Below are 17,490 nucleotides of genomic sequence, written 5' to 3' on the forward strand. Positions count from 1 at the left end.
TGTGTTGTAGATTGCTTTTGTGAGAATCAATTTTTGATATGAACCATTTCCAAACACTACCATATCAGATTGTTTGTTACACCTTTAGTTATTTTCTACGTAAAGTATACCCCATCTTATTTTATTCAACCATATGGTAACTCCATCATGAACGTAATACTACATATGCAATTTCGGTTATAAGTCAAAATAATGCATTAGGCCAGTCCTATTTGTAATTCTTAATATTTTTTATTAATGTTGTATCTGGTAAATCTGTCTGAAGTTGAAATTATAGTGATTTGTTTTTCAAGATCCACATAATTGTCTATATGGTTGTTCCGATTGTCTAGGATTAATGCTCAATGATTCTGGACTGATATAGACAAGTTTATATTTTACAGTATATAAAATCAAGTATACAAGTAAACAACCCGTTCTAGAAATTAGATTTTTGACAACATTATTTCATACAGATATATGAAATTCTTCAACTTGGCAAGTGGAAATGACAATTTAATCAGACGTTCATTCGTGGATTCATTGTAGGGAAATATCTAAATTATACTGTCAAAATATGTGTAGCGCATCAAATACGTTAGGCACGACAGCTTTACTTAGCAACATCTTATAGAAGTTTGTTTGGACTGTAACTGTTCCATAAATGATTCATTCTGTTTCTGTATGCAATTTGTACTGTATTTTTCTCTTGTTAAATGTACTATCTGCATCAACTGATTATTGAATGGTTATTTGTTCAATTATTTTTTTTATTATTTTTTTCAAGACATAGAAATAATTTGTACTTTGAGGTCATATTTCAAATTTCTGATGTCTAAAATTGAAGCCACTATGTTATGTGTTTCCGTTGATTATGGTGTTTAGTGTATACGATGGCTTTTATTTCAGATGATATCGATTTTTTGGAAAAAAAATCTTTCAAATGTTCAAGTAGATCAAATTACATTTTAGTCCATTTCGGACATGATATTATTATTGATTCTAGCAAAACATTGAACCTATAGTGACTATATAGTTTTTCGTAATTCAAGCATGTTTTTTTTCACAATTCTCTAAATTACAAGTAAACTGCAAAAAAAAACCCCAATTATATCAATATTACACGTATTTCAATCAGTAACCTCTATCAACAGCATTAGAACCAAATACATTGTATACAAGAAGCAAAACTTTTTTGCATTTTGTTAATAAACAAATATTATGTTCCAAGAGTAATTAAGGGAACCAAGGTTATAGCGGTAACCAAAAGAGTGTAATCCAGGGACAAAGACCAGACATAAAAAACAGACATACACAACAAAGAACATAAAGTAACTAAAATCATACATACAAAGTAACAAAAGTAAATGAGCAACTCGGACTCCACTAAAAACTGGGAGCATGGACCAAGTGCACTGGTAGGGTAAGCGTCCTCTGCTTTTATAGAAACACCCGCCGAGTTGCTCATAAAAAGTCAAGTCCGGTGTAGACAAACGAGGAAAGGAAAACTATGACCCGTTGAATAAATCACTTTTTATGGTGTTGATGGATACACCATAACGATCCACGAGTTCATGATGACGACCATAAAACTTCTGTAGTGATGACTTCAATCTTGTAGCAACATAACCTTGTTCCAAAAGCCTATTTGTTAGAGTTCTAGCGCGATACAAAAAGTCTTCGTAGTTTCGGCAAGCTCTGGCACAACGTATGAGTTGTGATATGAACACTCCATACCCAGGGGCCGAAGGGATGTTGCCACAGATGAAAGGACTTCACAGTGTCCGTAGTATCCTTTATCTCAAGTTCTTTTGGGCAGATGCGATGTATCAAATCCCCGAAATTAAGATTGTTTAAAGATAATACGTCATCTATATAGCGGAAACTGAGATTGAAGGATCTAGCCAAACAATATTCTTTCTTTCTGATCAGATCAGCTATAAAGTCAGCCTCATAAGAGTGAAGGAATAGGTCAGCAAGTAAAGGAGCACAATTTGTTTCCATTGGAATGCCCACCGTTTGTTGAAAAAACACGTCCACCACACTGGACAAATATGTTGTCGATTAAAAATTCCAGCATTTTGTAAACAGAAAACAGACATACACAACAAAGAACATTAAGTAACTAAAATCATGCATACAAAGTAACAAAAGCAAATAAGCAACTCGGACTCCACTAAAAACTGGGAACTTGGTCCAGGTGCACCGGTAGGGTAAGCGTCAAATAACAAAACAATACAAAAAATGAAAATTAATGATTCAATAGCAAGGGCTTTACATTTTATGATCAATTGGTAAGGGACTTTATATTTTGTGATTCAGTTAAGCCATTAACATTATTTCATGTAGCCAGACATTTTACGCGCTTTAAAAGATATTTCATATTTCATGATTAAATGCATGTCATATCAGTAATTTATGCAAGGTATAAACATAGGGCACATTGCAAGCATCAATCTAGGCAGATCAAAAATGTCTAAACAACAAGGTACTTCTTTTTATCTAAGAACCACACAGTAGGGTTCAACAGACCATGTTACATGTCCTGCTTAATGAAGACACTTATGCGGTTATTATTCTAGGATACGAAAAAACATTTAATAATTCATGGTATAATTGTCTGTGGTCTTCGATTATTTTCTTGTCATTTGAAGCAAAAATAAAACTTAAATCTTTAAAAGAGATGACTAATTGTCAATTATTATTCACTGACTTGGTTGATACCTGATATATATATATATTTAATCGTCTAAATAATGGTCAACAATCACTCTTACGGGGTGATGGATCGTTAAAAACGATGCGAAACATAACAATAAATAAAATAAACGTCTAAATATGTTTAACATCACCAGAAGATGGTAAAATTTAAATTGAATATTTCGGATAACAGATATCCTTCCTCAGCATAAAACTCATAAAACTATATGAACATAAAACTCACAAAGTTCAAGATCAAGAAGGGTCTGTACCAGCCTTAGATCCAAGACCTAAAAATGAATTATTTTTTCTCGTTAATTGCATCTGGAGAAGGAAGTTGTTTGCAATTTATTCATCCAACAGCTTTCCCGAGATACTCTTTTACATTTTGACCAGTTTTTATTATGTTCTATGATCGTCACAACAATGTTGTGGAGATCCTCCTGGGTGTGTCCGGCAGATCTAAGAGAGCGACTCAGAGGGAGGTCTGGTTTGCATTTGTAGTCACTGCGATGACCATTCATACGCCTGTTGAAAGGTTGTTCTGTTTCGCCAACGTACTGCATACCACATCGGCACTGGAGAAGGTATATGGTATTTTCGGTTTTACAAGTTGCGTCGCAAAAAATGGCAAATTCCTTTCCAGTGCAGTAGCTTTTAAAAGTTTTGGTGGGCAGCATCTGGGTACAGGTCTTACATCTCTTATCTCCACATGGTCGACACTGGCCCGTTGTATTTTGGTTAGACTGAGATGAAATCTCTGCCCTTACTAGGGCATCTCTTAGGCTCCTCGGTCTACGGAATGCCAGAACTGGGGCCCCCGGAAAGAGCTTGGAGAGCTTGGGATGTTTTTCAATGTCTTTCCAATCTGAATGCAGTAACTGCGAGAGTTTCCCAAAGGCTGGATGGTACGTAAGTACAAAAGGGACCCTTTTGTTCTTTTTCTTGGGTTTGTACTCGAGGAGATCTTTACGGCTGATTTTGTTAGCACGTTCAAATCCCCGATCTATATCTATTATAAGATCTTGGTCTTTGATCTAAGGCTGGTACTACTTGCTATACACCAATACGCCGTACTACTATATTTGGACTTTTTATTTTTTTAAATTGTTTTCCACAGTTAATTGTAACTTTGATAAAAAGACCCTCTTTGTTATTTTCATTCAGGCTCCTCATCAGTTGCTTATGTGAGCCTTTGATAAAGCTACAATCACCCACAGCGCACGCTATTCAGATTCTGAATCTGTCTTGATCTTGAACTTTGTGAGTTTTACGCTCGTTAAGTGTTGTGAGTTTTATGCTCATATAGTTTTATGAGTTTTATGCTGAGGAAGGATATCTATTATCCGAAATATTCAATTTAAATTTTACCATCTTCTGGTGATGTTAAACATATTTAGACGTTTAATATATATATATTATGACAGTGTCTATGAATACTGAATTCCAAGAATGAGTAAAGGCAATTACTTCGGACCCATGGGTTGGGGGGGGGGGCATTTTCTTCCGCATGTCGTAACCCCCATTGTCACCGTCTATTTTTTATTATATTATTCTGTCTCTCCGCCGGCTCACAATAAAATATACCTCTTGTGCTCTTGTACATAGTTTCTCTCTCTAATCAGATGAAAAACGAGGCCATAATTATTCGGTCATTCAAATATTTTGTTTCAATTTATATTTAAGACAACAAAAATATCACCTATCTCAAAATTACAATTCAAACAAAGTAATGGACCTTAAAATAAAGTTATAACGATTGCACGAATGCAAAAAATAAAAACATCAAAAGCAATTGAAACATTTTATAGCAAGTTTTAAACTTTCCATCTTCCTTTCATCCAGGCTTAAGACCGTCATTTTTATTGACGAAGTTTTTACAATAAAATCATAGAAGGGTATCTTGTTAAACTCTTATATGGTATCATGCCAGGTGTCTACTTTTTTTTCCAAAATTTCTAATGACAACTGTGTCACATTTTTCCTTCTTTAAATATTAAAAACATCTTCATTTGCCCATGAGAAATATACTTTTCTCTTATATCTCTGTTTTAAATAATAGATTTCACGGAAAAAGAACGGATATAGTGAAATGTAACAAATGAACCAGAGTATAACTTAAATACAAAACAATAAAAACCCTCAGAGGTCACCATCAGGTCTTTAGCAAGTGTAAACATGCCTTTAAGCGAATGCATGTATGTATTAATTGATATATTTCTGATAAAGATATAAAAAAATCAAGATTTTAAAGATATGTCGTCTAATAGTTATATCTGGTTTCAATAATAAATACATGTAGTAATACATGTAGTAATACGGCTGGATATTGATTAATATGTTTACGGGAATCCAAACAATGAATCACAAAGGACTGAAATTTGTAACTGTAAAATTTGTAAAAAAACATAATTCATCATTATTATTAATATATATATATAACAAGGGAAACAAGATTCTTGCCGTAATCAAAAGAATGTAATTCAGGGAGAAAGACTAGGCATGGAAAATAGACATACACAACAAAGAACATAAAGTAACTAAAATAATACATACAAAGTTACAAACGTAAACGAGGAACTCGGACTCCACTAAAAACTGGGAGAATGGACCAGGTGCACCGGTAGGGTAAGCGTCCTCTCATTTTCTAGAAACATCCGCCGCATTGCTCATAAAAAGCCAAGTCCGCGGTAGAGGAAAGAGGAAAGGAAAACTATTACGCGTTGAACAAATCAGTTTTAAATCCCTCCGCGGGACTCCACTGTAAGTACTAAGTGATCTAGGGCGCTGGACTTTGTGCAGGTGGTGTTGCCATATATGTCACAGCGGTACAAGTTCCAGTCCCGCGGAGAGAACGACCAAAAATTTGCATGGCAATTTGACAGTTCTAACATCATTGGGAATTTTTCAGACCCTTGTGTGTGTGTGTGTGTATTTAATATAATAGTCACCAAAATGGTGCTAACAGCGTCGTCATCGTCGGCGACGTCCGTGTCGTTGTCGTCCATATTCACTTGATTTTCGTGCGATGACTTATGGTTATGGTTGATCAATAGTTATAAAATTTTAATATGATTTTACTAGCTACTAATTAATGATTGCTTCTATTTAATGTTTTAGTTTATGATGGCCCCTACCATTTTAAAATTAGGGCCATCCGTGTAACTGACAGATACCACACTATCGGTTTCTGTTAATCTAAAAAAATCCTTATTAACATGACATAGCAAGTTCTTCACACCCACTCAAGTACACTTTCAAGGAAGAATATGTATATGACATGTCTCATGGTTGTGGCAAGGCATTGTGGAAATTGTTCCCCATTTATTGATATCAGTTGATATTTGGTATTACATGTTTATATATATTTATATCATGCACATACTTCAACTATTGATTTCAGTAAATGGAGTTTTCTGGACGATGCAAACACATTCACCCTACCGGTGCAAATAGGCCATGCTCCCAGTTTGAAGTGGAGTTCGAGTTTCTCCTTTATATGTATTATTTTAGTTACTTTATGTTCATTGTTGTGTTTGTCTGTTTTCCACACATCTGGTCTTTGTCCCTGGATTGCATTCCTTTGATTTCCGCTGGAATCAGGGTTCCACTGGTTACTCTTTCAAGACAAAACGTATGTATGTTCAAATTTGCTCTTTGGGCAATACCAGTCTGCGTCTATACTTGCCCCTCGGGCAATACCAGTCTGTGTTCCCACTTATTATTATTATTATTATTATTATTATTATTGTTATTATTATTATTATTACACAGTATTTATCATTACTGGCAAAAGTCTTTCCTACATGAAACATGCCTGCTTGTGACTGCAATATTTGATATTCTAAATTGTATCAGAAAGTGTATGTTAGATGTAATGTAAAGGGTTGTATGTACATTGTTGTTTAGATGTAATGTAAAGGGTTGTATGTACATTGTTGTTTAGATGTAATGTAAAGGGTTGTATGTACATTGTTGTTTTGAGTGTTAGTTTCCTTTTCATTCAGTAAAATATTTTATCTAAAAAGCCCCTTTCTCTTGGTTACGAAATGCAATCCATTGTGTAACACGTTGATTAATTAAAATGTATATACATCGGCACTAGCCCTACCTAATGCACTAAAATCTAGCGCAATAGAAACTTATAAAATTATTTGTAACACCTCTAAGAACATTTATTCTTCCCATTACACTTTCAGCAGACACGGTTCCGTGTCTTTATCTAAAAAAAATAAAACAATGAAATTATTTAAGAACACTAACCCAACACCAAAACAAACTGCATGAACATATCTGTCGTATGATAAATTAATGTCATCAGTTTATTTAGCACGCTTTAGTTTAGTTATCGATTAGTGATTGATACATTGAACACCAATAATGACACAAAATATCTATAATCAGTTTTAATTGTGATCTACAGCAGCTTAATGAGAGACGTGACTTAATTGTACGGAAGGCCGATGTTTTTAATCATCATTATTGTCAGCTAGTCGATAGTCAAACCAAGATGACCACTAGAGATCACATCTTACAATACACAAATATGAGGTACCATTAGACCACTGAAATGACGCCAATAATAAATCTATCATAGTCAAACTTTTATCTGGCAAATTGTAGTCTAGACACAAATAAAATGTAACCTTAATATTGCAATTCCCTAAGGTACAGTGGAAATTTAGAGATTGTCATAACCGCAGAATACAAGTGATAACATCGTTACTGGCAGGAAGTCTTGCATGTATTTTTTGTGTAAAGGTCCAAAGTCACTTTAATATCTGCAAAATACCTTTCCTATTTGATATCCCTGAAATATTTTATGTCCGTTCTTGGTTAAAATGTTTTCAACAGACAATCTGTTTTCATAAGGTGTAGAATGTCTTTTTATTGGTACTGCTTCTACTCCTCTTAGGATTCTGTTTTCCATCAAATACAAGAACAGTGTTTGGCAATATCACTGTCTTGTCGTTGAATAATTAACAAGTAGTTCAGTGATTTTATTTACAGTAACGCACCAGCATTTTAAAATTTCAGTTCATATAGTAAGAATATCATGACCTTAGACCATGTAAATTCTAGCATAATTTCATAAACGACGAAGAGGAAAACCATGGTTGACTAAAGTCTATATCAATCAAGAGAGTTTCATCTTCAAATAGTTAGTTTTCCTTTTATCTACTTGTAGGTATACTTTCTAAATATAAAAGATGTTTCATATTTAATATACTTCACGGGTGTGTTGAAAATTCTTACCTTATTGGGCCTCCTATACAGATTTACTCTCGGAATAGGATATTATGGAACTAAAATAGCAATCATATTGCATCCAACCTACGGACACATTTATCACAAACAGATATTCTTATCCATGACAATAGCAAGGGATATTCCCATTTCGCTGTACAGCGTGAAAAAAAAAATACTGATTATAAATTTACACAAAATGAGATCTTTTTTCGCAATCAAAATGGATATTGATATCATTAATAACGAAAATACAATATCAATATTTTAGACCCAAAAGTAACGATTCTTAACTCTTCGTAAATCTAAATGATATATAAAGTGGAAAAAAACTTATTTCAAAATTAATTGTAAATTAATATTAAATTTTATAGAATAAGATTATAGATCAAGTATTTCTAGCGTTTTAATTGTTACATCGTTATTAAAGGGAAACCAAGGAAGCCCGGATTCAACCGGAGAGGTAATCAAAAGAACACAACTAATGGACAACGACCAGACAAGGAAAACAAACACAACAAAGAAAATGAAACTAACACAAGGTACAGCATTTCTAGAAACAGCCGCTGATTGCTCATAAAATGTCGAGTGGAGATGGTAGAATCTCTCCGTGATGGATTTGGCTTCCAACTTAGATAGTTTTTTTTTGAGAACTGTTTTTTTTACAATTCGGATCTAAATCCTCCTGTATGATTTATTCTAATGTTGCTGATGAGAGGTTACTCCTTCAAACACGTTTACAGCATTTCAAAATTTGCAATATATATGATTGGTATTTTTGTATTTATATACTAAGAAATATGAATTTTCAAAAGAGACAGATATATATTTGGCCCTGTGAAGCATATCTTTTTAGTCATTTATTTTTTCACTGAATATATATTAGTACATGATCGGTTCAAATTCTTTTGTTCCGGCCATGTGAGTATAAAAGGTTAAAATAAATGTCCATTTCATTTATTTTCAAATTCATGCGTTATATCTTTTTATAGCTAATTCGTACCCAGTCATCTCAGATCTCACAAGGGTGAAATTTGAATAAAAGCCATAACATAGCTAGATGCTAAAGAACGTGAAGGCATCAGGGCCAGATGAGATTCTAGGTAAGGTACATAAAGCAGACCCTGATGCAATGGTTTGAGAAGATCTGGGAAGAACAGATTTCATCAGACTGGAAAGAGGGCTACTTGAACAAGCTTCCAAAGAATGGAGACCTCAGCATGTTCTCATAGAGATCACACTCTTATCAGTCCCAAGAAAGACATTTAACAGAGTAATCTTGGAGGATTTGATAGGACCTGTTAAAAAAAACTAATGGACCAGCAAGCAGTCTTCAGACAAGACCGATCATATACCGATCAGATAAACACACTGCGCATCATTATCGAACTCTCGACTTTGCGTAAACTTTGTGGATTACGAGAAGGCCTTTGATAGTGAATTGACAGTGAAACGTATAGAAGTTACTTCCGACATTATGTAGTGTCACAAATATGTGTTAACTTGATACGAAACTCTTACAAGTTTATGTCCCGTCGAGTAGTACATGGAGGGCAACTGACCTAAAAATTTTATGTCAAGACTGGAGTAAGACAAGGCAGCTTGTTACCACCTTTTCTGTTCTTTCTAGCCATAGATTGGACCATGAAGACCACCACCAGAGAACAGAGTAATGGATTCAGTGGACACTGTGGAACTAGCTCGACGATATAGACTTTGCAGACGATCAATCACTTATGTCACACAACCATTAACAGATGCAGGAGAAATTTTCAAACCTATGTAACAACTCAGCCAAAGTAGGACTAAGCATTCACAAAGGAAAGGCGAAGATTCTATAAGTTAACACCAGTGAAAATGAACAAGTGAAGCTTAATGGTGAACCCGAATTGAAAATCGAATGTAAAACCTGTGCTGCTGTCTAGAGCAGAGACCTGAAGATTTAGCAAGGCTACCGCAAATAGGTTACAAACTTTCGTTAACATATGGCTGGTCGGTCTGTCTCCATAGCTCTGTGTTTGTCATGTTATCCGGCTTGTGGACAGAAATAAATGGACCAGCGTCCAATGGAGGAAGAATGAAGTTAGGCCACATCCTGCGTATGCTAGCAAATAACATTACGCAACAGGCCCTTACATGGACACCACAGGGAAAGAGGAAGAGGGTGAGACCAAGAAACACCTGGCGCTGAGACCTGGACACAGATGTAAAGCTGACAGAAAATATGCGGATAACTGGAGCTGACAGCAAAGAGCATGCAGTGCTGGAGGGCAGTCATCGATGGCCTATGTTCATAGGTAAGTGACGGGCCAAAGTAAGTAAGTAAAGTTTAGAGGATTTGTGATAACAAGCTTATGATTTACCGTAAATTTCAAAGTTCAAAGGGGCATTACTTCCATAAAATTTATAGAATCCTAACTTCTTTATAATATGCAAAACTAAATATGGTGTTCTTGCTGCACACCAATTTTTATGAAATTCTGTATGATAGTTTCAAAAGAGTTGTGCTGACAAGCTGATACATGATGATTTACAGTATTTTTAAGTTCAAAAGGACATAGCTCCCACGAAAATTAGAGAAAAAAATCAAAATATTTCCTGATAATATGCACAACTACATATGATATTCTTGAAGGCAATGCAGGTAAAAATAAAATTTAATGTGTTCTGGCCATTCAATACAGGTACATGTAAATGTGTCAATGCAGCATTAGTTTACAATCAAATAAAAAGCATTAGTTGAAGTTCAAATTATCAACAAAGAGGGATCATTACCTTTTAATTATGGGGTAATCCTTGAAACAAGAGTAGACAACAGAAATAAAGCCTAACCTACACTATACTGGAATACCTATCTCATAAGGCCAAACAAATGTCATATTAACATTTATTAGTACAACAATAATGACATTTAACAGCTAGTTTTATCACCTTTATAACAGATTCCTACAACAAATATATATACTTGTGCCAAAACTGCATTCAGTATTACCATTATTTAATATAATATCCATATGAAAATAACATAATGTATAAGATGGGTACAAATACTGTATAGAAATAAGTTCTACATAGGCGTATTCTGTTCACCTGAAGACATGAGAATCATTCTTCACATGAAATTTACATGACCTTCACATGACTTTCAATGAAGGTTTGATTCTCCTGAATTTTCAAGTGAAAAAGTTTTATTTGCTAAAATCATGTGGAACAATTTTGCTTGTGTACACTTTTTCTTCCACTTGAGTACAAAAAGTATGCTTTCTTATCATGAGCTGTTACTTGTATGTTGAAAAAAAAAGTTCCAACTGACATACACATAAATGTAACAAGTCAGAATTTACAGAAAGAAAATACAGTGTAAGAATGAACAATTAGGAATGATGAAACTTATGATGGTATACAATATTGTAAATTTTCCAGTAATTGCTATCTTATACAAATTTAGTGTTTTATTTATAATGTACAATACTTTTTATATTGATACAAATGCATATCATTTCTGTAGGTTATGAAAATGTATCATTCATATTATCATTTTATATATTCAATATGTATTCTATTTGAAAATTTATTTTTAGTACCTGGCCACTGTATCTTATAACTTATGTCTTAAATAAATGGAAACCATTTTTATTATAGATTTAAATTTCTTGTACACCTTGGATTATGGGTCTAAAAAAACTAAACATGAAATATTAAAGTGAGTAGTTATGCATCTGAAATCTCATGAAATAAAAAGAATAAAATATATAAAACCAACACATACATGTACATCAATAATAATAATAATAACAAACATATGACAATTAATTATAACAAGACTAGTACAATATTAAATATAAGAAAAAAATAACTTACTTTGCAAAAAATTAGTATCAAAATATAAAAAACCAAAATGAGAATAATTAAAATATAAACTTACTGGGAAAATTAACAATAAGTAAAGTACTGGTTTAAATATGAACAATACAGAAATGTGAGGCATTATGAAAAAGAGTAATCAAGACACTGAAATTAATGTTTAAAACATAATACACAATCAAAATAAAAAAAAATCATAAAAAAATACACAATGCGCCATAATTCAAAAGTATCTGAGCAACTACTCTAATAATAATTTACACCTAATAAAATTTCATAAAGAAGTATTATTGTATAAAGATGATTAATGTAAGATATAAAAGAAAAAAAACCAACATATTAGAAAATAATTGAGTGAACAATGTTTAATAAATTTTATTGTCTCTCATAAGATGCTTACCAATAAATATGATTTAACTAAAGAAAACATTTTAAACATTTAAAGACAGTTGCAATAAAATATTTCATGAAATACTAATCAAAAACTATTAATGAATTTGATGTAAATACATATAATTAACCCCCTTATTTTCTGTGATTCAATACTTAACCTCAAACCCTAAGGTTAAAAAATGTAAATTAAATTCAAAACAGTAAAAATCAGATTTTAGTATGGTGACTTTGTGTGAAAATTCCATTAATTTTAATCCACAGGATCTTTCTCTTATGGCACTATGTAAGTACAGATCAGAAAAAGATATAAATGTACAGTGGCACAGTTGTTAGATAATTGTTCATGCACAATTCTAGGAAATACACGTCAGTATACCCAATCAAGATTCCAAACTTCATTAACTGTGTTGCCAAATTTCTTAAATAACTACATTTATTCAATTTGGTTTCTAGAATTTTTCAATCACCATGACAATACCTAGAATTTATACATTGAATGTTGATTCTCAGCTGTGGTATCTAAGTAACCACAGCCAAATCACACATATCTAGAAACTTCAGCATTCACATAGTTGTGGATGTCATGTAAAATTTACTGGCTTGATTTTCTCATGACTATTTTTTATACAGTAATGGCACAACAAATTATCATTGTTTTAGCACTAAAAAAAAACGATTGCACTTAAAATCATTACACAAATATTCATTTCTCACAAATGTACATAACAAGATAAAAATTGTAATAGTATTATCAGAAAAATGAAGGTGTGGAATTTTTGATGAAAGAATGTATTTACCTAATCTGCCATTACAATCCACTATTCCTTTTGGTACAATATAACTTATGGTTTACAATGAATCCCTTAACTGCATGATTCTTAGAAAGACCAATACTTATAGACCACATATGGTGTTTCTACAATATTAATATTCCCTTTTATCATCAAGAGCAAAACATGATTATAAATAACCAGTTTTGAGCTATTTTGTGATGTTTAATGCTAATTTAGTTGTAGCAATCAATACATAAGTATAAATATGGTAATTTCCTCATTCAAACTGTTTATGTATAATCATGTGTGCTACATACATTTAATTTTGACCTATATTTGACAATAGTGCATGCTTTTTTAAGTTTCCAGACATAAAATAAAAAGAAAAAAAAACAAAAATGTGGTAAATTTTGGGTAAAATCATGTGAATTAATTATGTGTGTAAAATCATATAAAGACAATTTCTCCTATTCAGATTCATTGCTTGACCAGTGGAAAATATTTTACTTTTTAATTACAGAAGGCATAAAACATAACACAAAAAATTAATATCTGAGATTAATACTTGAGGAATAGCTATAAATAGAACATCGGTGCTGACTGGTAACTCACAAATCAATGAAAAATTAACATAGTCAAAGCAGATATTCTAATACTTCATCCTCTGAAATTATTGAAAATCCTTAATAATTCTATAACATATCAAGCTAATAATATTTATGACTAGCAATAAACAAAAATAACACAGTCATAAACTTTCAACAATAAAATACAGCTATGACTAGCATAACAATATATCAAACCATTAACAATTATATGAACTGGCTATCAATTACACAAACCTTGATCAATGGCTCTACCATATGAAATTAAAATCAACATAAACAGATTATAATGCCATGTATATTAAAGCAGTTATAATACCTTCTCCAACAAGCGTATAAATAACATCATCACAACTAATATACCCCTGGTCAAAATAGATTGCACATCCCATGAGATCCTCATCAGTCAGTAACTCTTACTTCATCTCAATAAAAAAATGAATGCATATAATGCAATATAAGAGCTAGAATCTCAAAGAATCCAGTAGAGTGTGAAACAAGTTAAAAAAGCAGTCACTTTTAAGGTGAGATATATATATAAACTACTTTAAACATCAGACTGAAAGAATTATAAAGAATGATTTCAACTTTAAAAAAAAAAGAAATTTGGTAAGGATTTCACTGAATGCACTGGAAAGTAACATAAAATTATCAATTATAATTATGATTACAAAAGAATGAACATGCTACCTTTGACCTATATGCATATGTAAACTTTTTAAAACTTCATTTAATTCTGAAGTTTTGATATAAAACCAAATCTTATTCTAGTAAGAAGTTTAAAAAAGATGATGAACAAAAGCATCTGCCATCATCATCATATACATTCCAGACACAGAATAATAATTAAAAGTACCTCTTAGAAGTCAATAGTCAAAGTAAACAAAACTATAGAAACACCAAGTTTGTTAAATTCAAAAATCAAAACAGTAGGTCCATAAAGGTACTACCAAGTCCTTTAAAGGTTCCATTCAGTATTCTAGGGAGTAACTGAGAGCACATTCTTGGAGGATAAAGGAAAGGACAGACAGAAAGGCATCCTAGTTCCATGCAGTCCCACTTTTAAGCATAAATATTTCTAACAAAAAATGGAGCAAAAAACAGTCAAATCTGGTACTCTCATGCAAATCTCAGATTAAACAAATTTTGCCACATATTTATGGAAAAAAACTTTGCTTTGGATTGGAAGTTAAAACAATAAAAACAACCATCTTTCAGGGAAATCTAACATATCAAATTAACCAGAAAGTAATCAATGGATATTTCTAATGCAACAGAATGCAAGCTCACATCACAAACCATTGCATGGGCAGTTTACTCAAAATTTTATACATTATAAAACAAATATTGAAAAATACTCATGTTTTTCAAGAACATATTTAAATTGTAAAGGTGGTACAATTTTAACATCAAGGGATATGATTAGCAACATGTTGATGGCAGTTACACAGAGATACATTGGGACTTCTCACTGTGCACATAAATACATAATAATGCATTAATTTACTTCATTTGCACACCAAATAAATACTAAATAGTTTGTGTACTCCTACCATGGACAGACACATTACTTTATGGCATAATAGGAGCAATTAAATAAGTAATGGCAGACTAATTGTCTTCACTTAAATGGTTGCATTTTATGAGTTGATCAAAACATATTCTATATACTGGGTACAAATACTGGTTAATTACACTAGTAAATTCTATCCAATATGACAATTGCACAGGAAGTAAAGCAAGTGACAAAATGGAGAAGCTTATCTCATTACTTCATCTGTTGATATATATAACATAGACATGCAGTATTAAAGCTGTGAGTTCTTGGTAACAATAGTGACCTCTGATTCACCTATATATCTGCTGACTTAGCACTTTTTCCATCCTCTTTTGCAGCCATTTCATTATGTTTGGATCCTGACTTGAGATGTCTACATGATTTCCAGAAAACAAGGTTCCTGTGTTATCCTGAAATATACAAATTATAATAATACAAGGTGCTTATTCTTGTAATGGGGGAACAAAAAAAAAACATCCTTCAATGGGTCTTAACCTTATAAAATAATATACCGTAGATATGACATATTGTCTGATATTAAACATTAGTGTTTAGTATAACTATAATCACTGTCCAATTAATACATGTATTTTAGACAGAGAAAATGAAAAACTAAAAAACACACAGACAAAAATTGGAAAGGTATCTTATTTACCTTCAGGGAAATTAAAATTTTCTTGTCTCCTTCCAGAAGAGCAGGGACTCCCAATATACTGGTCAACTCTATTTCCCATTCCACATCATAACCACTGGAAAATCTGTTCTTATCCAAATACAGGATATGTCTAAAACACGGTGTAAAACACACTGAGTACATACAATATCCACTTTTGTTTTTATCAGAAATTTATAATACTTATATAAAGAGTAATTAATGGAACCAAAGTTATAGCGGTAATCAAAAGAAGGTAATCCAGGGATAAAGACAAGACATGGAAAACAGACATATACAACAAAGAACATAAAGTAACTAAAATCATACATACAAAGTAACAAAGCAAATGAGCAACTCGGACTCCACTAAAAACAGGGAGCATGGACCAGGTGCACCGATAGGGTAAGCGTCCTCTGTTTTTCTAGACACACTCGCCGAGTTGCTCATAAAAAGTCAAGTATGGGGTAGACAAACGAGGGAAGGAAAACTACGAACAGTTGAATAAATCTGTTTTCATGGTGCAGATGGATACACTGTAACGATCCATGAGTTCATGATGACGACCATAAAACTTCTGAAGTGATGACTTCAATCTTCTGGCATGATAGCCCTGTTCTAGAAGCCTATTTGTTAGAGTTCTAGCACGATACAAAAAGTCTGTGTCGTCTCGGCAAGCTCTGGCATAATGTACAAGTTGTGATATGAACACTCCATACGCAGGTGCTGAAGGGATGTTGCCACAGATGAAAGGAAAGTTGACAATACTGACTTCTAAGTGTAGGTCAAGACATGAGGCAGACTTCAATGTCTGTAGTATACTTTAACTCAAGTTCTTTGGGGTAGATGCGATGTATCAAATCCCAAAAATTAGGGTTATTTAAAGATAATAAGTCTGTTATTTACCGGAAACTGTATACAAGACTATTTCGGATCAGATCAGCTATAAAGTCAGCCTCATAAGAGTGAAGAAACAGGTAAGCAAGTAAAGGAGCACAATTTGTTCCCATTGGAATGCTGACTGTTTGTTGAAAAACACGTCCACCACACTGGACAAATATGTTGTAGATTAAAAATCATGATATGTACTGATAGATGTCACTAGTGAAGTGAAAAATAATTCTTAAAACCCACTAAAAACCATACAAATGTTTATAACTCGGCAAGCTCTGGCATAATGTACAAGTTGTGATATGAACACTCCATACGCAGGTGCTGAAGGGATGTTGCCACAGATGAAAGGAAAGTTGACAATACTGACTTCTAAGTGTAGGTCAAGACATGAGGCAGACTTCAGTGTCTGTAGTATACTTTAACTCAAGTTCTTTGAGGTAGATGCGATGTATCAAATCCCAAAAATTAGGATTATTTAAAGATAATAAGTCTGTTATTTACCGGAAACTATATACAAGACTATTTCGGATCAGATCAGCTATAACGTCAGCCTCATAAGAGTGAAGAAACAGGTAAGCAAGTAAAGGAGCACAATTTGTTCCCATTGGAATGCTGACTGTTTGTTGAAAAACACGTCCACCACACTGGACAAATAAGTTGTTGATTAAAAATCATGATATGTACTGATAGATGTCACTAGTGAAGTGAAAAATAATTCTTAAAACCCACTAAAAACCATCCAAAGTTTATAACTATATAACATACACATTTCATTAATACTCTAAGAACAAAATCTTTATTTTTTTTTGTTTAATGGTTATAACA

At 32.7% G+C, this 17,490-nt stretch overlaps 1 protein-coding gene across 11 annotated transcripts in view; it reads right to left on the minus strand.

Moving 5' to 3' along the window:
- Window positions 1–10,801: 10,801 nt before the first annotated feature.
- Window positions 10,802–17,490, minus strand: part of LOC148615293 (intermembrane lipid transfer protein VPS13A-like) — a 98,573-nt gene continuing 91,884 nt past the window's right edge. For all 11 annotated transcript variants that reach the window (XM_088590110.1, XM_088590113.1, XM_088590119.1 and 8 more), the window contains 2 exons: window positions 15,775–15,904; window positions 10,802–15,529 (listed from right to left, as the gene is read on the minus strand). In XM_088590110.1, the coding sequence (XP_088446236.1) occupies window positions 15,410–15,529; window positions 15,775–15,904 (250 nt within the window). In that variant the 3' untranslated portion in view covers window positions 10,802–15,409. The remainder of the gene's footprint in view (window positions 15,530–15,774; window positions 15,905–17,490) is intronic.

Source organism: Perna viridis, chromosome 6, assembly GCF_037379345.1.
Source record: "Perna viridis isolate PV_CMFRI_1.1 ecotype Kerala chromosome 6, ASM3737934v1, whole genome shotgun sequence".
NCBI classification, from domain to species: Eukaryota; Metazoa; Mollusca; class Bivalvia; order Mytilida; family Mytilidae; genus Perna; species Perna viridis.